This window comes from Microtus pennsylvanicus, chromosome 7 (genome assembly GCF_037038515.1).
Source record: "Microtus pennsylvanicus isolate mMicPen1 chromosome 7, mMicPen1.hap1, whole genome shotgun sequence".
Taxonomy (NCBI): Eukaryota; Metazoa; Chordata; class Mammalia; order Rodentia; family Cricetidae; genus Microtus; species Microtus pennsylvanicus.
Window position 1 is genome coordinate 105,234,008 of NC_134585.1, and position 25,938 is coordinate 105,259,945.

Sequence of the window (25,938 nt, forward strand, 5' to 3'; positions counted from 1 at the left end):
ATTTTATACAAATTTCCCCTTAATAGCTATTTTCTAGGCTCTTAATAGATAATTTGAAATCTAAAATAACAATAGGGTAATTGTAACCTATGTATATTTCAGACATCAACACATCACTTACCTTTAAAGATGCCTTTTGTGCTATGTATGTTATGTTCTCCTTATCATGTACATAGGCATCTGTGAAGTCCAGTTAAGGAGGTAGCATAGTGAGACATCAGTCTATTGTCCCATATGACCCAGTGTCCCTGAAGTTTATTCCTGAGTGTTTGACCATCTGCAAATGATGATCTCTTTCCCGCAATGCTTCCTAAGCTCTGATGAAGGTGTTCCTCTGGGAGTGAAAGGGCCCACAACCAAAGCATACAGCAGTCATATCCTCTCATGGAGAGATCTCTAAAGAGCAAATGTGTTATCCCATTAGGTTTCATACTTCCTTAAGCTTCAGCATGATCTTGTTAAACCACGAGGGAGCCGCTGGAGTGACAGACTCGTCAGCTGAAAGAAATCTTGGAGACCACTTGTCCAGCATCTTTGTCGTAGGTATAAGGAAAATGGAATTCTGGCCAATTAAGAGCCAGATCGCTCATAAGTGGTACAGCTGAGACCAGAATTCCTCGTCTTATGACTCTCAGGGCCACTTGCCTCGTAATGAAGTACCATTCTGAAGAGCTAGAAATTCTCCTAGCTGATTGGAGAATAAAATGAAATCAATAAATTTGCAGCGGTTTTCCCAATACAGCACAAGTTCTTTTAGAGTACTGTAAGACTGTGCTGTCTGCGCTGTTTTTCTATTTGTAACACGTTACCCAATGGTTAAGAATTCTCAGAGGCTTCATTACATTTGGATTTGATAAGATGGAATGCATCTCAGTTATGCTATCTGTACACTTTCCAATGAGCCTAATTTACTTCAGGGAATTAAGTGTTATTATTTATTGAATCTTTAACTTAATGCCAGGGTATTAAAAGAAGCAAAAGAATAAGAGAGTAATATGATAATTTTTATTGTTTTCTAAGCTGACCATGAAATTATAAAACAAGGTATTTTTTAAAATTTAAGATGCAATATCAAGTTTTTTAAAATCTTGTGTTTGACCATATATGTAAACACATATGAATAGACAGTAACCAGATATTTGAGTTTGGAAGCCACGGATATTAATACCGATTTCTCAGGATGCTTTTACTCTCTGAAAAGAACACATAGCATATACTATTTACCTCATTGGATGATTGGTATAAGGAGTTGTCCATCGTTCAGGAAGGCTAGCAACCCTACATAACAATAGCTATTAGGGGGAAAAAATCTCTAATTATATTTTCAGGCAACAACAATGATTTCCATTGCCCAAGAGGCTATGTTAGTGACACAATATGGGGGAGATAAATGATATTCTATGCAGAATTATAGTCAGAGAACAGATAATAATGACTGTCCACCTTGTGAATCCCATACAGGTCAGGTAAATTATCGATACTTTTTTTTAAGTTCAAGAAATATTGATAAACTACAACCTCAAATTCCCAGAAAAAAAAATCACAAAAACTAAGAAAAGACCTACCTAAATTAAAATAGACATCTAATGTATTCAAATAGAGAACAAAATTTAATTCATGAAATTAGTTGCTAAAATGTACTTATGAACTGTTATAAAATTGCTTAAATTTCTGTCATTCTTTAGGAAAGCCTTCCACTTCATAGCCTGTAGCTAGCCTAGGATTGACTATGCAGCTAGGCTCAGATTTATTGCATAGAAACTCTCAAGTCTTTAGCTCCCAGGTTCTCAGATTATAGGCATGCACTATTATGCCTGAAGAATTTCTTAAAATTCTTAATAAAAATCTATTAATAGAATAATAAATTAGATGGCCATGTTTATTTCATCAAGGCACAGTCATTAAATACTAAGCATTACAGTTCTCAACACTTCCCCTCTTTATGGCCTTTATTTGCCTCTCACGAAACTAATACTAAATTCGGTGCTAACAATATAAGTAACTAAAATAAAACTAGTTAAATGAAATATTTTAAATAAACTATTTTGGCATAACTCTCTCAAAATGTAAATGCACAGCTCCCCAAAGCCGATCATCAAAAGCAATCAGACTCATTCCACTAATTCAGTACCTACCTAGGATCAGCATGGTGAAATGGAAGTCTACAACCTCTGAATCCCCAGTCTGTTTGGCATGCATGTTGCCAAGTATTTGATTATTTAACAAAGCCCAGAGAGAAATGCAGAAAAATATGACATTGTTTCTCTAGTCATAAACTTTGATAGCTATAGTAATACAAAGGTTTTCTTTGCTTGTGCATCCACGTGCGTGAAACCAGAGGAGGACAAAGCTCTGGCACCAGTGGGTCTGTGAGATTAGCTTTCCCAACAAGTTAGTCAGAGTAATATGAAAGTTCCATGTCTTGCAAGAATGTTATTTGCTATAATCTAATGATGGAGGAAACAATCTGGTAATACCTGTTTACAGTAGCCCAGCCACTTGATATCAATTCCTCAATTATTAGATACTTACCGAAGGTCTCTCAAAGGCTCTGTCTATCTTTGAAGAGATCTAATCTAATCAGGGAGACCAAAAGGAGATCTATGAAATTTTAACAAGCGGTACTAAAACTCATTCCAGGACACGTTATCAATGAGACGTCAGGATCACCCACAGTAATGCGCAGAGACAAGACAGAGTCACAGCTGCCCTGAGGACTGGGTGATCCCAAAGGATGACACACAAGTGATGTGTCTCCGAGCTGGCTTTAATGAATGAGATTCAATCATGAAATAGCTGCTTTACTAGCCTTGATCTTTGCACTTAACAAAACTGCCAGATTCAGATCAACAAGTCTTAAACGCGGAGGGTTTCTTCCCTTCCGTATAGTATTTGAGGCTTTACAACCTAAAGCAGAATTGATATTTTTAAATAAAACCGTGCCCTCAATTCAATTATCTCTTGTTTATAACAAGTAACTTTAGAAATGTATTTCAAGGAAAAATATCATGAAAATATACCCATAAATACAAGGCTTAGGAGTGACTGGAAGACCCTTTAGCAAGACATCAGTAATTCCTTCTCTCCTTCTCTGAGAAATTGCATGCATAAAAACAGGAAATAGATCTACTTCCTGTCAGAGATAATGGCTCACACTTAAAATATACCACAGTGGATCTCTCATGAAAGACTAATGCAACCAGTCCATATCTGTAAATATAAATTGAGTAGAATGGAAACTTCAAGTGAGGAATGATTTCTTTAGTGTTATCTTCTAGCTTCAGGCTCCAGTTTTACATATCAGTTTGGATTGCTGAAGTCCCTATTTGGTTATTTGTGTAAGAACACTCTACTTATTTCCAAAGTAAATACAAACCTTTATTAAAGAAGTAGCTATAAAAATAATGTCCATTCAATGTTTTGGGAGTCATCAATTGCTTGTTCTTGTTTGGTGTGGAAGTCATGTTTTGTTTAGGTGCATCACAACCAAGTTAAAAAACAGGCATGTGGTTGGTGTCTTTGTCCATATAGATATATTTCTGTTTAGCCCAAATGACATCGTAGTTGGAAATAACATGCCCTGGTTTTTCCCGATGCATGCAGCTCCTCCAAAGTATAATAGGATATGGCCGAATATTTCTTCCCTTGAGGTTTCTAACCCAAAACAAGGTAGGAGCATCTAAAATTCCTACTGATAAAAAAAAAATATCCCGTGTTTGGGGGAAAAGATCCTACATACCAGCTTAACACTAAATAGAGCATTACCATGGATGCCTTGTCTTTGAACTAATCATAATTTGAATCTTTTTTTTTCTAACATGAAGATTGTCCTGACAATATTGGAGTAAAGAGGGACTGGAGGAGATGGGTGAGAGAGCACAGAATTTATAAGTCTTGAGCAAATTAACGTTGATAGCATCCCCAAAAGCCTAGACTTTAGTTGTCATTACAGCTTAAAAATTTATGGGCACCACAAGCTCCTTCCTTCCCTTTTGACTTTTCTTAAGTAAATCACTGGTGCTTCCATTGTTTGAGGATCAAGATAAATAGATAAACGCAACACTAAAACTCCCAGTAGGTCTATTTTCTTTTACTGTTGCTCTATATTGACTTGGAAAACTTTGGTTCTCTCTCTCTCTTTCTCTGTCTCTGCCTCGCTCTCTCTCTCTCTCTCTTTCTCTCTCCATCCCTCCCTCTGCCTCTTTTCTCTGCTTCTTTTTCCCTCTCTTCTCTTTCTCACATATCTATGATAATGCATACATACACATTCTAATAAATTTTCTTGTTTGGTTACCTCTCCACTCCTCCATCTCCTTTAACAATGAACATTCTTCTTTTTTTTTTAACCAGCTTTTAAATTTTTCCTGGTTTCTGTCTGTTCTAAGAACAGTAATTGTTTTATGACTGCTGATATAGGAAGGAAGGAAGGAAGGAAGGAAGGAAGGAAGGAAGGAAGGAAGGAAGGAAGGAAGGAAGGAAGGAAGGGAAAAAGGGAGGAAGGGAGGGAGGGAGTAATGGAGGAAGGAAGGGGAAAGGGGAGAAGTAGAAGGAGAGAGAAAGAAGTAGAGAAAGGGGGAGCAGAGAAGTGGGAGAGAGGAACTGACAGGATTATGTAGAAAGAAATAGAACTTTTATAATGAATGACGAACTCCTTAGGTTGCAAGGTAATGTTAGATTCACACTGACATCTCGCCTATATGTGCATGCATTTGTATATAAATAGGAGCTCATCGCAATAGAAAACAGTGTTCTTTTGCCTTCTTTCTCCAAAAATAAAACACTCATCACTGACTTCTGCCTTCCTTAGTTATAGACAGGATGTTCCTTTTGAACTCTAATGAATACAGATGGAGGAGGAAATGAGCAAAAGGAGGAACCAGGAAATAGCTACTAACCAAAACAAAATATATTAGCAATTTGTTGAGGAGTCAAATTGGAAGGGCTGCATTTTCAGTCCACTATCAGTGATGAAATTGAGACTGTCCTAGATACATATATTACTAGCAAATAGAATTACCTTAATCATCTGCTCTAAATGAATTTCTTCAAGTTTCTGGGTACATATGTGGAAGAATAAATACAGACCATGCAAGTCCCTGTTAATACAATTCTCTGAGGACTGGGAGGAGTCTTAGTGGCTTTATTCCTTGGCATGTTCCCTGAGAGCATCTTTGAAATGGTGCGCAGTATTTCCCACTGAATTCAGAAGTGCAACAAATATGCAAGAAAGGACCTAAGGCTTAGTACTTCTTTGCAGTGAGTCTTCAGCCGAATAAGATAATGCTTTGTTCCAATCCTGAAATGGACCCATTTGAATATTTTACTATGTTTTTGGTGTCTTGGGACAAAAATTTTCAGAAATATCACTAGGAAAAGTCAATTGTACTTTTTGGGATTCGGATAAGGCACTCAAATGAATCTGCTTTAAAGTGTAACGCAGCTGAATTAAGAGCTTAAATTTGAAGTACTAATAAATGGAATGCTGTCTATCAGAGGTCAGTTCTGTGGAATTATAATTTTTTCTTGCCAACATCTGCAGAGACCCCCTAGCCCCTATTCTGGTTTGGGGGATTTTTTTGTTGTTGTTGTGCTGTTGTTATTTACACAAGCAATGCATCATGAATCTTTTCATGGAAAAGAAACAGCAGGCTTCCTTAAAGAGACAACCCAATCATTAACAAAGTACATGGCACAGATGGAATACACACAAAGAGGAAATCGCAATTTTTAGAGGGATCCATGTTCAATGTAACTTTGAATACTGCTGAATGATTGGCCATGTGACTTCATTCTGTGCTGTCTAGTCAGTTCAACAACGACAAATGGCCTAGCTGATATGTCGACAGACAGAGTAACAGTAAACTGATTCGTTGAGGTTGCTCATTACCCCAACGATACAACAGCTACCTGTGAAGTAGGACATTCAGGGATCCTAACATCCATATTGTGATGAGGATAAGCTTTGCTCACTGAACTCTACTTAAATGCTATTTCTCCTTCCCGCTACAATGTAAGCTTGTAAACTTTATTACTAATGACGATGTTGAACCATTTTCAGTCAAATAGAAGCCTTTCTTGTAATTGCAACAGATTGCCAGGAAGAAACTATATGAATATTCTCTTCACTTAGGGCTCCAAAAAGTGGGTTGGTAATAAGGTATTAACTACAGTTTGAACGTTTCGCTGTTTCTAATTTGCTGTTCATTTTTTTAAACCTATGCAGTTGCTCCCAAATTAGCTTTGTCAACAGTTTCTTCTGTTCAAGTTGCAAACCACAAGCGAGGTAGGAATTCTTGGATTCATACAGTGATCCCATGGTGTTATGTGTTGTGAAACATTGCACTGTATGAATCTGGAATATCTGTGAAGTGTACCCATCAGTGAGGCATGTTGACTGATCCCAGCCTATGCACCAACGAGGACTGAGAACGCTATATATATGAAAAAAAAAATGGCTTCACTCAGAAATTCAACTGCAATTGAAGATGCTGCAAATTTTGTTTTCTGAAAAACTAATGAACGAGTAGGAATTATGATAGTTTAGGTTCTCTGGTAGATCAGGAATTTGAAAACACTAACTCTTATGCTGCTTTGTATTGAAAATAAGAAAAGTGACTCGCAGTGGGTCTCAAGGAGGCCAGAAGGCAGACTCTATATGGTGCCCATTTCACTTTGTGACAAAGGAAATGACACAGAGGTTTTGATTCCAAACATGTTTTTTAACAAATGTGAAAAATATCCGTGAAGATATGGTCTTGATTAAGTATTGATCCTGTCCCTGTCACTTTCTTTACATTAAAATGAGCAGTTTGCTCATCTGTAAGTCTGTAAGTCATGAATGGCCCGCTCTAGCTAGCATCTGTCATTCACAGAATGAAGATTTTTCAGGAAGCATGAAGACCATGTTTTTATTTCTTCACCAATTCCCTTTAAATGTCCTCTGTAACAGGTGTGTCTTGTTTTCCAGTCTTCGCTGTTGGGCATATGTCTTCCTCCTTGTTTCTTATTTTACCTTCCATGGAACTCGTCTTAACAAAAATCTGAACTTGATATAATCTTCTTGGTAAAATACCCAGAGAGCTTTCTTCTTACAGAATGAATTTGGCTGTTTTCAAGATTGCAGCCAATGCTGAATTTATATTGGAAGCATATAGGGAAAAGAAAAAAGTTGGTCAATAGGCAAAAAAAAAAAGAATGGAAAATGATAGTATTTAAATGATATCTTCATGCCTCACGATGTACTTTGACCTGGGAATATTGAAGATTCTCTTTGGAGGGACATGCATCCAGGTGGAGAATTTGAGGAAAGCAGTGATTAGAGGAAAGTATGATAAAAAGAGTCCCCATTCATGCTATGCAAATCTATGGAATGGAACAAAAGAGATAAAGGAGGAAGAAGACAGAGGGGACTGGTGCCCTTTTGTTCACCTTTATGCTCAGTCTACAAAGGGCCTCTTGACATGAGTTTGACTCTGTGTCCTCTAATTTCTTGAGGTCAGAGCACTAATTAGTGGCAAACACATTCCAGAAGCAGGAAGAAGCCCACTAATAGAGACTTATCATTAAAAATGTTCAGAAGATGCTCAGCGGCTGTATAAGGAGGCAAGGCAGAGTTGAGTGAATAGAAATAAAAAGAATTCTAGAGTTTCTTCATTGCCTTTGTGGGAAAGACCTCAGAGGAAGTGCCATACTGTTAAATCAATGAAAGAAAAAGAGTTCCCACAATTGTTATTCCTTTGCCTTTTTTCTAAAGTGACTTTCCCCATTTTTTCTATGTGAATGCCTGATCAATAACTTTTAATCTGAATAGGCTTTCCTTGCTTGAAAAAAAATACACCTAGGGTGTATTTTGTTGTCATTGTTATAATCACATGGGTGATGTATTATTATAATTATGAAGACAACAAGAAAAAAAAAGACATAGAAGGAAAATGCAATCTGTTCTTCTTCCTGATGTCATTTTTTCTTCAATTGACTTTGTCTCTGGCTTTTTGCTTTCCTGTGATTCCTATCCGCTGAGGTCTTCCACAGTCAGTGTCAGTCAGATGAATCCTTGTGGAAAACTTCAGAGGGGCATGGGTCTCTGTTGCCATAGAAAGTCAACTTTGAGCTCTCTTCTTCCTTGAAGCATCTCTAGCCTGCCCTAGTGCTAAGTGGCCACCAAGAAGTACCTCATTATCATACGCACCTTGCATGATGGAATGTACACCATATATATTATAGATCTAAACATAATTGTAGGGGTAAATACAATATCTTCTGAGCAGATAACTAATCCATGGCAGAAAGCACATCCGATTGTTGCACGTTAGGGTTTTCTACTGTTTCTTAGGCTAGTGATGCTTCTAAATTTCCTACCGTGCAAAAAGAGTCTAACCCAACAAAATATTTGGCTCCAAGTGTCAATCACACTCACGTATGGCTCGACCTCTTTCACGTTACCTCCTCCCATAAGGTGCCTGCTACGGAAGAATCTTGATAAATTGGTTGCCTGTGTTTGCCCTGCCACACCATGTACTCATGTATGTGTGCTCTCAAGACTTTAGCTCTGTTTTGCCTATCGGATTATACATTACAACGTGATTTGAAATTTAAAAACATAAAGGCACAACAATTTGCAGAAACCTGCTTTTTTTCTTCCTAAACTGGCCTGTACATAGATGTATTCACTCAGCTAATCGAATCACTAACTCGGTTATATCTTATTGTGTGCTGCTGTTTTCCTAAATCGTTTAATGTGCAGGATACAGTCAGACTCTCTTGGGATTTGAATGGTAAAAGAATAAATTCAAAGAAACTTTCTTCTGTGTCTTCTCTGTCTCCCAAGGGAGGGTGATTTGGGATCATCAATCACTCATTTATTTTCTCATTCAATAGGATTTCTGAGTGATTAGCATATGTCAGGCAATGCTTTAAGTTCTGTGGTTATAGCTGGGAACAAAGCAGGCATAGTGTGGACACACGTGTTTACACTAAATGTAGAGTGAAACCTACATTTTAAATGCAATTTTCAGGCATTATAAGTGCTAAGAAAAACATCACAAAGGATTAAGAAATTGGAAGATGAGGGTGTTTAAGTAGAGGGGCTCTTATTTCAGATAAAGTACCGAGAGAATTTTCTTTGGCCTGGGACTTGACTCAGAAACTGGACTGGGGAAACAAGTGCTGGATAATGTTTGCAGAGATGTCTGGAGAGGAATGTGTTCAACCTAGCTGACAGACAGTGTGGTTGCTGAGATGTGCTGGGTGTGTTTTAAAGGCTATAAGGAGGGATCCTGCAGCAAGTGAGGAAGAAAGTGGAAAAAGCCCAGAAGAAGTCAAGGGCTGGTAAACTTAGGAATCAGGGAGCTTTCTTTTATGAATGAGATGGGAAGCCATTAGAACTGTGAAGAGTGAGGTAGCCTGGTCTAATGTGACCTATCATTGGGTCATTCTCACTGCCTGAAAGGGCAGCTTAGAAATGATGACAATAATGAGGGTGGTGTTTTCTGAACTAAGGATGAGACGGCAGTGATGGAAAGAAGAGGCCATCTTTGTCACAAATATAAAAGCATAGCCAGTGGATCAATTCATCTGTTGGTTGTAAGGGGCGGGGGAGGAACCAAGGACAACCCTGGAATTTCAGCCTAAGCAGTGGATATAGTTGGAAGGATATAGTTTTTACATCTTGAGATGAAGCCATCTGCTGAGCAGCGTGAATAGGAAGGGACCCCAACAGCTCAGTTTCAAGCATCTTAAAGTTAAGATGTTAGTGAAGGGTCTTGACAGAGATGGTGAGAAGGTTGCTGCATGCAAGATATGCATCTGAACGGAGTCTCACTAACTAGGTAGCTGGTTCAGGATGTAAAATAGTATATTGGAGTCCTCTACATATAGATGGTTTTAAAGTCTACATATAGATAGATTTTTAACTCTTAAAAAATATTAAGGGTGCATCTAAAAACCATAAAGTTCCAAGGACTTAAACTCTGAAACATTTAAAGTACAAAGACAAAAAAACACAAATATATAAAACAATCACAAAAACAATGGGTAAGGGAGAAGAAAATCCAACATAGAGTGGTAATGGGAAGGACTGTCAGGGACCCCAGAAGACTCAGCTGTAGTGAATGAACATAAACCTCAATGAGATTTGTTTCAAAATAGTTGGAGAATATATTCCCATCCATGTGTGGCTGCTTCCATTTCAGCATGGTAAAGTAGAGAATTTAATTTAATCCTTAAGGTATTTTCCCAGGAGACGGAGTAGGGTGTAAGAGTATAGTGGAATTGATAGAAGAAAGTGAGATTATAAGAAGGTTCCTTAGATTCTACGATTCACAAGAAAAGACAAGAAGATGTGGTAGGTCAGTGAATTGAAGAACTAAGGAATTATCAAACAATTATTACCTGATCTTGGGACTTTTAATCAGAATTACAACTCAAATTGTATCATTAGAGATTATTCATGGACTCTGCTTGAGTAGGGAATTAGTAAAGGATGGTAAATTCATAGATCACTGAAAAATAATAGGACAGTATTATAATCATGGACGAATAATTATTTTTGTAAAATTTTATTAATTTTATTATAAAAATACTTACAAATAAAGTAAAACATCACATACAAAAATTAACAAGACCAAAATTCTACACAACTTAATCAACTCACAGTTATAACTGATATATGTATATAAAGTTATCTATGTTTTATTGCAGTCTCTTTTAAATTACTTTCAAATTATAAGTTTATATTCTCAAATATATCATTGCCAGAGAAGGCAACTTTGTCAACATCTCAGAAACAGTCTAGAAAGACTTAAAAAATCAAGTTATCATTAGCCTACTTCCTAGAAGATCTTTGATTTTTAATATCCACTTACCTTTGGAAATATGTTTATAATAGTACATGTTTAGTAGATTATGGTTTCTTAAATAACTTTTATCAATTCTCCTATCAAATTAACAATTTGATTTTCAAACAGGACCCACAAATAGTTAGTGCCATCACAGGAATGAAGATATAGTAGATTGGGTAATTTGTTTCCAATGTAGTTCACTTCAAGATCTAGAACTTGACTGCTATCAGTGGTATTGTTACTGACAGGGCATTTGTTACCTACTCAAATAGATTTCCATCCTTTCATTCTCAAATTGAAGTTCCAAAACCCCTTCTCCAGGTCCTTTTCTTCCTCCTGGCTCTTCCCTGTTTTCATCCACATCCCTATTCCCTACACACCTATATAACTAATCTCTAGTCAAGGAAGCCATGTGGTTTCTGGTTTCCTGCCTTGTTCTTGCTTCTCTTTTAAGCAATTAAATTCAGCAAGTTACTGACATTGCCATGTCTCTCTTCTACCTTTTCTTACCTCCCGTGTCATTTCCTCCTCTGCTTCTAGCCAAATTGGATTTCTTTTCATCAGGATCTTGACCCTGATCTCAGTGTCTATTGGAGTAACCAGATCTCTGGCCAATGAATATACACTGATCTGATAAGTAGAAGCACAGCAAATATAGTATATAGTATATATGTATATAGACATGTGTCATCTCTCCTTATTCTATCTTAATTTATATGCTCATTTCACTCTGATAATTAAAGTGTTATGTTTCTAAAAAAGATTTATGTAAGTTAAAAAGTAAATTAACATCTATAAGAGTTCTGAGGCTGTTTCCATAAAATATGGAATGAATGAAAGAATGAATGAATGAGCTCAAATAGTGACTTTATTCAGCTTCATAATTGGGTAAAATAAAAGATAAGACATTAATAAAATGAGTATTTATAGATAAACACAGTTAGCAGAATCATAGTTCACTTTTCTTTTAAATATCAACCGGGCAATTTCCCATACTTTGGTTCCCATAGAAGTGTCCTTCCCAATTTTATGATAGTTATTAAATATTTATTTATGCCAATAAAGGTATTGTCTTTACCATTTATCCTTAAAGGTTGAATTAGATTAAAGAAATTTCTTGTGTTGGTTGAGATGCAAGAGAGAAAAATCTAATGACTCTCCGTTCCTTCCCAGCTCCCATCCTCTTCATGTCTCTGTAGTTCATACTGTAATCACTCCTATAACCTCATTGTCATCTCTGACATTTTACAGAGAAAGGGGAGGTAAATCTGGGGTACAGTAAGTTTCTGATCCCTCTTTGGTACTAGACATAGTAAGGATTGAGAGAAAGAAATTTTAAGTGTTTACTCATAGGAATAATCTCCCCATATTTTACATTTTTCTGTATCACATAATCTTGTGTGTTGGACCTGAAAGAGACAAGAAAGACATAGTCTCTTAACATTGGCAAAAAAACAAAATTAAGAATAGTGTCATTGCCGAAATCCTTATGAGCTTGCCATGACGTCTATAAAGCAGGCAAGCAAGCAAGGAAGAAAAAAGTGAGACAAAAGAGCCATGGGAGTCAGCGGATCCACACACCTGCTGCTCAGATGCTTCCCTCCCTCTTTTTAGGATTGCAAAGACGGAAGGAGAATGGGGGAAATGATGCAAAGTCAGTAAAGTTTTTCTTGTACAAAATTAGACTTTTGCATCAGTTGAAACTGAGTTCTTCCTAAATTTTAAAAGGTGTGCACCTGCAAATGCTTCTGTTCATCTTGTCTGCCAAGAACTAACAGTCTTTAGTGGTGTTTGTCCGACCTTTCTATCCTGCTTGAAACAACCACTACTTTCATGCCAGTCACAGCCCCTGTTGTCACCATGTGTTTTGTTGGTTCCCATATATGCAATGTCATCCCCACCATCTTTTCTCCATCCCTCATTTCACTCAAGCATGCAGTGTGCTATTTCTCTGCTGCTGTATACATTCTGTATACATTTCTGTTCTTCCTTGCAAGACTGTGAATGCTTCGGCCACTCCAATCGGTGCAGTTATATCGATCTGCTAAACACAGTCATTTGCGTGAGCTGTAAACACAACACTAGAGGGCAGCACTGTGAGTTATGCAGGCTGGGCTACTTCAGAAATGCTTCTGCACAGCTGGACGATGAGAATGTGTGCATAGGTCAGTTCCATTATGATTTCAGCTTTTGTTCTGTGCCTTTGGAGCTATGGGGATCTGGCTAGGGTTGAGAGGCTGGTGATGTGCAAATCGCTGACCAGAATGAATATCATCAATGGAGCAAATATCCTTGTAGTAGACTGAAAATTCGCTTGCATTTGGATAAACTCATGCTTGGTGCGGGAGGGGGGTTAGAATTTGAATCCTAATATTGTTACATTAAAGATGATGTCATGAGAAATCATCTTTAGGAAATTAAGAATATTCGAATTTTCTTTCTCCATTTTCTTTTCTTTCTTCTTTTTGTCTTTTTTGCATGAAATATTAATCACCTCAAATTGTACATTCAACCTTTAAAATGATAATTAACTATATTCGATATGAAGCTTTGTGGTAGAGATTTGAGTATAATTGATGATCTACAACTATTGGTACATAAAAATGTTGCCATTAAGAATTGAAAACTACTAGCAAGTTCTAATGCAGACGTTTGTCTACCTTTTCCATCTACAGTAATGAAATTCCATTTATTGGATTTTTCTATTGTTCCCCAAAGAACAAGTAATTTCTCAAAACTTCTCCAGGTTATATATTGTTAGATTATAAGATACATTAACCCTAGAAAATAGAGTTCTGGGATGGGAGATCCCTCACCCGTCACCTGGAAAGGATCACGTGTTCCTTCTTTTCTGAAAAGCTTCTCCTATTTTCTCTGTAGAAGGACCTGACACTAAGGAAGGAGGTCTGGAGGCAAGCTTGACTGGGAACACTTGTAATCTGTACAAGTGGCAAGTGAATGCAAAAATGTCAGGATTTTTAAGGCAGGCCTTAGCTATATAGTGAATAGAGACCAGCCTGCATTGCATGAGACCCTACCTCGAAAACAGTGGAGGAAGAAAGCCTAATAGAAAAACAATAAATGGAATTTCATTCTATAGTGTCCTCTGAAAATGCAACTGTTTGAAGCGTGATGTCTGTTACTACACCAGCAGTTATACAGGCCACCATTCTTAAAGACCAAGTTTCCAACAGAGACAAAGTTCAGTAGAGTTTGTAAGCTGGAAGAGTAGAGCATACAAGATGGAAACTGACAAATAATCTTTTCATTAGAAAGGAAAAGAAACAGTTTTCCAGTTCAACTGTATGTCTAGGATCCCTGTTTTCTGCCTGTGGTGTGACAGTCACAGAGATTCTTGCCAAATATCACTAATTAGCTGTATTATTGTGAGTTTATTTGGACCAAATATGCACAAATATACTGTTTATGTTTGCAGTATTTTCTATTTTTCAAAGTGCTTCCTTATTTGTTATCTGTGAATTAGTGGAGAAAGCACTGGAGTTAGATGCTGGAGAGCTGGGTTCAAGTCCCAACTTGCTTATCCCTAGCTGTGTGCCTTAGGTAAGTCCTTTAACCCTCCTGGCTTGTTTGTAAGCAAGTGGACAGGAAAAACATTCGGCAAAGTATGTACTGACCTACCTGCAACTTTAAAAAGAAACAAAAGACAAAAATTCTCATTAACAAAATAGTAGGGTAAGTATTATAAATAAAGACTTTTCCTTTTTCACACCTGAAAAAAAAGACATATTGATCCAACTTCCACACTCTTAGCAAAGACCATCCTGACTCCATACTGAACACGCCCTCCTAACCACTCTGGGACAGCTAGCAAAACTAAAAATGCCTAGATTTTACCTCTAGTATGCTTCTTGTAGGACAGCAGCCCTCCCACTGATATCTTATGAGCAGGAGTCCAATTACCTTTCCAACATTTGGATTACAAAGACTTGGGGATAGTAATAAGAACCAGAAGATGCACAACTGCCTGAAATTTTGAGCACAGGAAATATTCTGCTAAATCCCACTTGTGAAAATACATAAACATCATGCTATAAATATAGGAAGAACAGAAAAGGTAAAGTTAATAGGAATACTGGAATAAACCCTAACCCGTTTTTTTCTAAATACAAAATACATGAAATTAAAATGTTTCAATTTAAATATTTTAAATAAAGCAAAGCAAAAAAAGACATTGCAGAGGAAGATTGGATATTTAATTTGTGAGGCCCTACTATAGCAATTGAGAACTAATTTTAATGCTATTAGTACAGAAAGAACTAATGAAATCAAATGGATATTTGCTTAAGTCATTCTCACTCACTGGGAACTAATCTCAGATACTTTGAATTCTATCTGCATCATCTCTAAATTTAAAAAAAAAGCTTTTCAAAAGACACCTTGCAAATTCTTTAGCAATTGGCAATTATATGCAGTATCCCAACTTTGAGGGAATATCTCACATCTCTCATCTACCCAAGGTCTATCAAGACATCTTAAAGTCATCTTGTACTATGGCAGATATGCAATGCTAGTTTGTGTTGCTATGGTGATTGCTGCATTGTAGTTACTATTATTGAATTTACCCAGTTTTCATACAAACTCCAAACACAGTCGTGTCTTCGGGATGCATGACATTTCCCCCTGATGATGCAACAATTACATGATGGCATCCTTGCATGCTTCTGAAGCTCGAGGACACATGGTTTCTGGCCTTGGGTAATCACTGTTAATAATTCCCCTAATAAGCTTTGCATCAAAAACACGGGGCTTAGCAGTTGCTACTAAACATATCTCAAAGTTAGGAGGCATTATTTTTAATTCTCCTTGAAACCCAGCATCAGGTAATCAGAGGTAACTTACACAGAACAAAAGGAAACTCAAGATGATTTTAATGCCCATAAAGAAATTGTACTGTAAAGCTCTAATGCTTTAATTGAGCTGTGCAAAGTATTTTATGCTGTTTCGTAATCTGACAGCCTGTATTTTCCTCATCATTTCCGCCATCCTCACTCCCCGTCTACCACTGAATAGAGCTTCACACATCTGAAAAACTGAATTATTTGTGTGCAAGGTGAAGGAGGGAAAACCTTATGTCTCCTTGCCATTTATTTTCCTGACTAAGATTTCATTTGCTAGCTTTCTTATAGCAAACACTGGAACATAGTGTGGTTTAGGTGTTGGAGATGTAGTTTTAAATTTTGTTTAAAACCTATCTTATTGACCAAGGAGAAGTAACTGGAACAGCATGTGATCCATGATGCCCAGATATAATTCTACTAATTGACTTACAAAATAGCAGTGCCTCATCATCAATGGATACATTTTATCAAGTGAGAATCATTCCAGTGTAGCCCAAACTCAGTGGACACAAACGTCCAAACATGAAAAATTTAAACTATTCCTAGACATACATTAGAATAGAAGATCCCACCTCAAAAGCCTGGTTATTAAATACAAGTTAAGCCAAGAAAAGAAGAAATGTTTTGAAATTTTGTTTTTGCCCCCCCACATTGTTAGTTTTATAAATGTTTGTTTCATGAGGATGTTTAGCTCAAAAACCTGACTTAATACAAAATAAATCATAATTTTGAGTACTGACTACATAACATTTGAAGAAATTTTCATTTGTCTCAATGACAAAGTTCGAACAAAAACCTCCCAGTCTCTTCATCATGATAACTCCAAAGTCTCATTGCCAGTGACATGAGCTCAGTTATAATTAAGCTAAACTCCACAGGGCTTCAGCCAATGGGTTACTATATGATTTTCTTTTAATTTTGAGCAAGAGAACATTATAAAGGATCCATCTTAAAAAAAATTGAGAAACAGAAATCCATAGCAGCCCAGCCAAGATCTCGCAGCATGGGAGCAAGAAAAGGAAGAGCGGTTCTGAAATCCCTTGCCACAAACCACCCGAGTGCCTCAAGCTGGGGGAACGATAAGTTTCCCAGTTCCAACTTCAGCTTTGAACACTCTAGAGGTTCAGACATTAAGATGCCCTGCCAAGAGTCTGTGAGGACTCAAGGAATCATTTTTATTATGCAAGAAAGTTACTTTGCCCTGCGAACAAAGTTGCAATGAAAAATATATATCTCAACATTTGTCTTTGTTGAGATTTATCTGGGAGTATGAAATTTATTTGTCTTTCATGGTTGTTCATAAAAGCTATGTGATCATGCTCAGCAAATACCAGCTCTAAGGGCTCATCTCAAAGTAGGCTCTACATGAATAAGTTAAGGCACCATCCCAGATCGTGAAGCAAAACTACCTTTAAATGAGTAAAGTGCACCCATATTGCACTTGAAGATGCTCAGCCATTCTCAGATATTGAGTGTAGCAGATAAACCCATTTGAATAATTTAAAACAGATTTTACACTGATGGAATATTGATTTATCCTTGATATACACACTTCTCATGGCATTCATTAAACAATCTAAAAAATGCTCCAACAAATGGAATCTCCATTATGATCTGTTACTGGTGAAAGCATGATGTGATGTCTTATTTCCTTGGAAGGGTTCAGATTTTTTCCTCCCATATCATAAAAATGAGGCCATGGAAGGCTGAGCAAGTAAATAAATGGCCCTGACATAGGCAGACTTGCCAAAGCATTTCATTAATGGGCATCTTCCGCTAAGTAAGTGAATGCATCTAAGTAAATGAAGCTCCTGTGTTGATAACCTCTAAGCCATGAGAAGTGTCTCCAGCCTGTGTGTTGTCTTGTTTCTACAGAGTGTTATTGTAACCCTTTGGGCTCAGTCCATGATCGTTGTAATGGCTCAGGATTTTGTGAGTGTAAGACTGGAACAACAGGGCCTAAATGTGATGAGTGTCTGCCAGGAAATTCCTGGCACTACGGCTGTCAACGTAAGTAAATGTGGGAGCTGCCCTCTGCCTGCTGCAGCATGGCTGATTCCGCTTGTCTAGGCTGGTGTGTGCAGCATCTCAGAGCAGAAAAAGACCCAACCAGCTGATAAGCTCCAAAGGCTACTAAGTGCCCCAGCCTGCATGAAGGAGAGTGATCTATCAGCTGTCCACTGGCCTCCCTGAAGCTTGCCTGATTGTCCTCTGATGGCTAGCGCAACTTACATTGAAATATTGTATGGCAATGCATATACCTGGTCGGACCATAAATTAAGTGGCGCAATAGGGAACCCGGCTTGGAAATCCTCACCACAAAATGAAGTGCGATGTGTATGTGGTTAATATATTTCCTGCACTGAAAGCTACCGTGGAACTGCATAGTTCATAAATTCCACAATATCTACATAACTTATAACCACCCTTGCTATCTTGCCCATCACTGAATCTTAACCTGGATCCCGAAGGTAATCAGTCTTAGGCATATGGAAATAACACGGTAAAAATAAATGACCAAAATCAATAGTGGTCAAAAGCAGGGTTTGGTGCCAGAGGGTGAGTCCAGCCTCATTCCTCTGGGGACTAGCAAGTCTTCTCAGAAGCTCGTTAAGCAGGTGGCATGCAGGTCGGTACATGCAATCGAAATGCTCAAATCTGAGCAGAAGCTTCTGGCCCCCCTTGTAACTTTGTCTGCCTTTTAATTCTTTATTCACTTCCCTTTCCATGTCTATAAACTTACAAATATGAAATGCCCACAAGCCTCGTCCTCTGAAGCAGAGATAACTGATAAAAAAAAAAATAGAGCAAACCGCAGAGGTCATTCAGTTGTATCACCGTCACATCAAAGAATCAAAGATAAAGAAGTATGGAAAAGAGGTTTCAACAGCTGACTTTTATATATAGCTTTAAATATGAAGGATATTATCATTTTAACATATACTTAGTATCAAAATTACTGAAGATATATATTCTAATTTTATGGTCTTTGGAAGCAACTGGGTATTCTTTAGTTACAGAATATCTCAATCCACACTACCTGTCTGACTGGACCTAGGGACTCTGTGTCTACCCTACTGGACAGCACAGATATAATCCTGTGTACTTATTTCTCATTTGAATGAAATGGCACCATGCAAAAATTGTCTGGAGACAATTTCTACAAGAAGTTATGTTATTTCTACAACACAATCATTTTATTTTCTATATGAAATTAAAGATCGAAAATACTATCACAATAACTACTGGCATAAGATTTTTACTATAACTATGTTCAGAAACTAATCTAATTTTCTATCTGCCACTCATGGAATTTCTAGGTTTCTAGCAGCTTCTTTGTATGTAACATAAAATGACATGCTATGAAAAGCTGGACCATGACAATAGGCAAAGACATCTGTTATTGGACAGGTCAATATTAGAATGGGTATCAAGAGCTGGGCACTGAGAGGAACACTGAAGGACACTCAAATAGCCAGAAGTCAAGCATGATGATTGCAGAGTAACTCGAGATAAGGCTAAGTCCTGTCTGCTGTAATTTTCCTGAAAGCACTTATCCTTAAAAGTGATTCCTAAAATGACATAAAGCAGGACTCAGAAGGCAGGCCATCAGTCCTCAAAGAGATGAGCATGAGACCCAGAGCTGGCCCTCAGTCAAAAGCAGCAAAGGAGAAAGAGATGCAAAGGTAGAAACAGGTACCAAGATTCAACATAAAAAGAATAGAGATATTGTAGTTGAGAGAAACTCCCCAGAGGGAAAGTTTAATGGGAAATGCTTCTGTTTATGTTTGTTTGAGACAGGACCTCATTATGTAGCCCAGACTGATCTGGAACTCATGATGCTCGTGCCTCAACTTCCTGAATACAGGTTTTAGAGACCTGCGCTACCATTCCTGTTTCCTAATGTAAAATCTGATGAGGAAGAAAGAAAAAAAGGAAGGGAGGGAGGGAGGGAGGGAAGGAGGGAGGGAGGGAGGGTGGGAGGGAGGGAGGGAGGGAGGGAGGGAGGAAGGAAGGAAAGAAGGAGGAAGGAAGGAAGGAAGAAGGGGTCCTACTGGAATATAATAAGGGCCAGACTTTGATGAGGATACAAATTAATTTTATCTTAAGGCAGTATAACCCCTCACTCAGCTACTTCTGCACTAGTGATAGGGATACCATAGAAGTTCTGTCCCCTGAGATTTCCCTCTGGAAACAGAAGGCTGGATTTGAGTCTCTGATTTACAATTAACAAAATCTTCTCTGCCTCCACCCCCAGCAACTCCAACGCTTTTATGTGGATCACTGGCTAGGAAAACATTTCAGTAGGTATTGAGTGCTTCCTGAAATATGGGTATTGGGTAAAGGTTAGAAGCCTCAGGATGTGAACAGAGAGCTGCTGTGACGTAAGGTCATTGTATTGAGTAACAATTAGGAGAGAATGAAGGCAGAGCTAAGGGAAATGTGCACACTGATACATGAGTGGTGCTCGGTGGAGAATGAAACCCCTGAAATAAGAGGCCCATGAAGTAACTAGTGAGGAATTTCTTGGGAGCCTTCCAAGGCAGCAAGTGCACAGAGATGTGTGAGCCAATGTATTTCCTGAGTAACATCAAATGGTTTTTGTGTGATTCGAGAAGTGTGTGTGTGTCCTGGTATCTCTCTCTCTCTCTCTCTCTCTCTCTCTCTCTCTCTCTCTCTCTCTCTCTCTCTCCCCGCCCCCCGTGTCTGGGTATGACAGAAAATATTTTTAAAGAAAGTAGATTATATATTTGTTGAATTCTGCCAAGAAGTTTCATGTCATGGAAAAGAACTGAAAGTGTCATATAGGAGAGGTGTGTGTGGTACCCAGCATATACTTTTAAGGAAAAGGTTTGTAAGAGTGAGATTTCTTTTTGGAAACATTCTTGCACTTCATTAAATGAAGGATTAGAATATCTCAAGACTGGATTTGACATATATATTTAATGTATTTCAAATTTACTTTTGAGCACACAAGTTTTTGTTAGTTTTTGGATGTTTTTTTTTAACTTACTTTGAAAGCTTTTTACTAAACCCGGTATTAGACACAGTATTAGTGGCAGAAAATTAACAAATTTCTGATAAAAATATATCAAGAAGAAAATAGAGCAGGATTGTTTATGAAATTGAATGAGCTGAAATACATATTGTCTGTTTTATATATATTATATATATAAATTATTTATAAAATATATTGTATCTAGTAGCTCTCAGTGATGAATTCAGAATGTATGTTATAGATACTAGCGTTAGAAAGGTTCAGGCCCATGGCTCTAGTTCTCTTAACCCCCAAAAATCTTGTAAAAGGTTCAACGTAGAGCTAAAGTCCAAAAGAAATTGAAATTGAGAACAGAAATGAAATCATGACAATGTCACTTATATCCTGTGAATGAAAACAAATGTACAACTTGGGTTTCTTGAATCTTAGACTGCTTTGAATTCCCTAGAAACCACATACAGTTCTTAAGTCTGGATTTGCATGTAACAACAGAGATAGTAATAGGACCATATATGTAAGGAAACTGTGATAATTCAAGGGAAATAATGTCTGTGACCTTCACGATGCATAACAGGAATTAAATGGTTATTATTTCCTTCCCATCATTTGTTGATCAACAAAGAACTAGATAAAACTTCATACTCAAAAGCACAGTGTGTGATTTTAGTATGTATCTTACAGCCAGACTGGCCACTGCTATTAGATTACCATGATGACATAGGGACTTCTAAAAGCCCCTTAGTTAGATGTACGGTTGATAAAAGAGACTGAAGCAAAACTGATTGCAAAAGTCACTGTGTGTCGTCTGTGGAAGTGAAAGAACTCCAGCTTCACGTGCAAACTTCCTGCCAAAGAACTATCTGTCAATTCTGTGCCTCATAGTGTATGTGTTTTCTCTGTTGGGAAAAAATGTGAAAAATTTGGAAACCACAATACTGAAGTGTCTGGGAGAGCATGAAACACATGATCCAAAACCAAAATATAAGCAAGAGAACTTCAGCCAAGTATGGAGCCTCACACCTTTGCTCCTAGAGCTTGGGACATAGATGCAGGAGGATAAAGAATTCAGTGTCATCCATGGTTCGTAGAGAGTTCAAGGATATTCTTGGCTACATGAAAAAAGGGAAGAAAGGAAGGAAGGAAGGAAGGAAGGAAGGAAGGAAGGAAGGAAGGAAGGAAGGAAGGAAGGAAGTAGGTGTCAGCGTCTAGTGCGTTAGGGTCCCTGGGTAAGGGTCTCACACAAATGAGGGCACAGGGGATGCAGAGTATAAACAACTGTATAACAAGCTTTATTTTGTATGGCTTTTTATACAGACTAAAAAGCATTACCTCAACTCTGAAACCCCCCTTTACTCAGGTACATGATCATGAGAAACTCTTACCTCACCTTGTAAGAAACAATACCTCAATTAATAACAGTAATAAAAATGAAAAAAGTACATAGAAACAAGGCAAAAAGTATACAGAAGCAAAGCACTCCTTTATATCTGATAGAGCGTGAAAAACTCAAAGGCCACTTCCTTATCCACGGTACAGATTCTGACAGAACGCATGAGAAATGGGCAGAGAAAGTTTGCTTTCATCTATGCTTGGTTTGCCAAGCAACCGTTTCCCAACCTCGTCTCATCTGTCCCAGGAGGAGCCTGCACTCTAAGCCAGTTCTGTGTCTCCACAGGTAGGAAGGAAGGAAAGAAAGGAAAGGAGTTTGAGAATAAAGAAACAATTTCAAATAATAATGTTTTGAAATCAGAAGTCTCAGTCAAGTCTTAGGAAACAAGCTGAAAAGAAGTAGAATAATGCTTCCTATATAGAAGGGCTGATTTAGTCCCAGCCCCAAAAGACTGGCTATTAGTTTGCAGTGTTTTTAGCTGAGTAGAATGTAAATCTCCACATTTGAATGAGTAGGTCTAGTAAGAGATATGTCATATTCCAGGAGGACACATACAACAAGATACATTGAAATCCCACATTGTTTATTTAAGTTACCAATTCTCATTTTTACATACCTTATGCTATGTGAAATCACATGCCACAAAAGAAAATAGGTTCTGGGTAGGGTTGGGCTTCTGAGGGAGACCCATTTAATAGGTCCTAATAGAATAACCATCAAGACCATTAGGTTTTAATGCCGATAATGAGACAGAATCAGTTTTTGCTTGGCATAGGGATACACAGGGTAAACCTATTTCAAGGAAATACTTGAATTACAAAGAAGAGGCATATGGCAAGGAGAGGTAGACTTGGAGTATAAATTAGAAAGACCAGTCAGTGAAATATTTTTTGATCAAGACAAAAGACTATATGGAAAAAGCATTGTAAAAGTGAGAGTGTATTATCAATGAAAGATCATTTAAGAGGGCTACTGTCTTATGTAAATTTAGAACTTAAAATGTTCTTTTACTTCCCAGTAGTAATGAATTACACATATCAAGCTATCTGATTAAAAAAGTATTCTGCTAATATTGTTGACATATATTGATGCAAATTTTTCACCAAAAAAGTAAAAAAAATGTGAATTTTATTGCTATTGTTACAGGGTTTTTTTATTTCTTTGTTTTATTTTCTTAGATTTGTTTTGAGATAGGGATCTTACGCTGTAGCCGAGGCTAGCCTAGAAATCAATATGTAGCCAGACTGATCTCTTACTCAGAATAATCCTTCTACCTCATTGTCCAAGTACTGGTATTATAAAGATTGCCATGTCCCTGTTACCAGTTCTTTGTTTATTTGGTTGATTCGTTGGTTAGGTGGTTGGATGGTTGGTTTTATTTGTTTGTTTTGTTTTGTGTGGTTAGTTTGTTTTTAAGTTGAGTCTCCATCCAGAATTGTAGTGCCCGTATCCAGATAAAGCCCAATTAAGCAGTAAATACCATGAGGGATTCTTTTTCATGGGCAAGAACAACAAAAGAAACAAATATGAAGATCCAATTCTTGGCAATGTGGGTCTGTCATGTTAAGCAAATAGAGTAAAATAACAAGGGAGAAAAAGGCCAATGAAAGGAAGGGATGTGCATGTCTTCTCAGAGAGGAGGCCGAGGTTTTCCAGGAATTCAGCTATTCCCTCGATTCTGCTTCTTGCTTGGTTCTTTCTAGTTGTCACTCTGACAGCTGTCAATTGTCAAGACACTAGGAAGTGTGTCATTCAGTATTCAGATTGAATTAGATGGAAGCAAAAGGTCGTCTGGAATACTGGCAGCCATGCTGGATCCAGCTCACCTGAGGAGGAACTTCTGACCTACAAGAACCCCGTCCCCAAAGGCAAACTAGACTACTCTGGGTAGAAGTTCAGTTAGGTCACCGAGTCAGTACTCAGAGTAACATACAAAATTAGGAAATGAAAGAATGGCGATGCAACTGCTTCTGAAACCCTATGAACTGATGCCCACAATATCGAAAAAATTCATAATATTTTTGACAAAATTAATAAGACCTTTTAAAATGTGCATGTATGTAAAAAGGAAGCTTCTTTAAAGGTCTAACTTAATAGTCAAGTGTCTCACACACTTCCCTACGTCCAGTAAAGGTTCAGTTAGTTCTTACTGTATGTTGACAGTCTGATGCACACCAAGGCCACACATAACTTCTACAATCCCAGGTGGTAGGGAACAATTTGAACAATTATTTAAGTGCCAAAGATGCTAAGGTCCCAGATGATGCCTGAATTTATCCTAAAGACAGAATGTTCTGTCTGACAAAGGGGATAACACAGTTTTAGCTGAATAAAGGCCAAAGGTCATGATCCCACTAAAGGATAACGCTTTAGTGTTCTCGACTTTAGAACACTTCGAGCATAGCAAGGTAGGGGTGCGGGACAGCTGATCCCTTGATGAAGGTATTTTCCATGTGAAGAGTTGAAGCATATTGGCAAACATATAATTTGGCAGATTACAGATGTCAGCCAGTGTTTATAACTTTTCTCATTGCTATGACAAACACCTGACAGGAAGCAACTGAAGGCAAGAAAGAATTATTCTGGTTAATAGTTCAAGGGGAAGCATATCCTCATCTCAGGGAAGACATGCAGCGGGGACAGGAGGCCAGCCAGTCACACTACACCTGCATTCAGCACACAGAGAGCCGCCAGGAACCCTGAACAGGCTACAGAATGCCAAGGCCCACAGCAGCCACTTTTCTCCAGTTAGGTTCTACCTCCTCAAGGTCCCATCACCTTCCCAAGCAGTGCCACCAGCTGTTAGCATTCAAGCACATGAGCCTACATGGGATATTTTACATTCAAACCACCACACAGCCCCCTGGGGGCTGTGATGAATCAAGTAGCCCAGCTGGTTAATGGAGACAGAACAAGGAATGCGGGTAAAATTAAAGAGATTGCTTTCAGTTGAGCATTTTCTAACAACAGTTATTTCTCGCTGTCTGGGAAGACAGTGAGGTCTGCTGAGAAAAACGGCAGATTATCTAGGCTGTGGGAAAGTTAGAACATATGATGAATGTGCCCTTTTCAGTGATGGCTTTGGACACTCTTGTGTCAATAAAGATTCTTTGGAAGATGCCTCAAATTTTCCAGCTCCGACTTCAGACCAAGCCTGTGGGGCAGAAGACAGGTATGCCAAGAACATCAGTGCAGTTTTCTTTAGGCACCATATTGGGCACTCCATCAGGCTCCACGCTCTAAACATTCCTCTCTTGTGTACCCCAGAATTTTCTCACACTACTCATGTTGGTTTCTATTATTTTTTTACACAATATGTTTGATCATATTACTTTCACATCCCAGCACCTCGCAGATCTTCCTTATCTCCCTACCCACCCAACTTCACATTCTTTCACTCTTTCTCAATAACAAAAATTAAAATAGACAAAAACAAAAACATCAACTTCCAGGTTATTAGTGTTCTTAATCCTTTGAAAGTCAGCAACTAAGGATTTCTCTAACTACCTTTATTATTTTCTGGTAGTTTCTGATGGCAATTCTTCTGCTATCATAATTCAGGAGGCTTTCTTCTTTTTCTTTCGTTCATTTTTATTTCATGGAGATTAACTTCTGTAGGCTTGACAACTTGTGATCACAGAGATATTAGGACGATGTTTCCAATTGCTTCTGTGAGATGAAGATTATACCTCCCAAGACAAATACCTTGATCCTACCTTGTAATTTTTCAATTGCCTCTAGTCGATGCCTCTTCCTATTTGCTGTGTTACATTAAAATGTCCAGTTCACATTTCACCAGATGACCTTACGCATTGAATCTGTTGACAGGCAGCATGGCATCTAAATGAGAAG

At 37.9% G+C, this 25,938-nt stretch overlaps 1 protein-coding gene across 7 annotated transcripts in view; it reads left to right on the top strand.

The window, feature by feature from the left end:
* Ntng1 (netrin G1) overlaps window positions 1–25,938 on the top strand; it is a 337,207-nt gene that overhangs the window by 273,179 nt on the left and 38,090 nt on the right. Inside the window, exons 6-9 of one of the 7 annotated variants that reach the window (XM_075981565.1) lie at window positions 3,604–3,669; window positions 6,224–6,283; window positions 12,836–13,003; window positions 17,573–17,707. The exons of 1 other annotated variant lie outside the window; for it this stretch is intronic. In XM_075981565.1, coding sequence (XP_075837680.1) covers window positions 3,604–3,669; window positions 6,224–6,283; window positions 12,836–13,003; window positions 17,573–17,707 — 429 coding nt within the window. The remainder of the gene's footprint in view (window positions 1–3,603; window positions 3,670–6,223; window positions 6,284–12,835; window positions 13,004–17,572; window positions 17,708–25,938) is intronic. 5 more of the 7 variants (XM_075981567.1, XM_075981566.1, XM_075981569.1 and 2 more) reach the window with 5 other exon arrangements.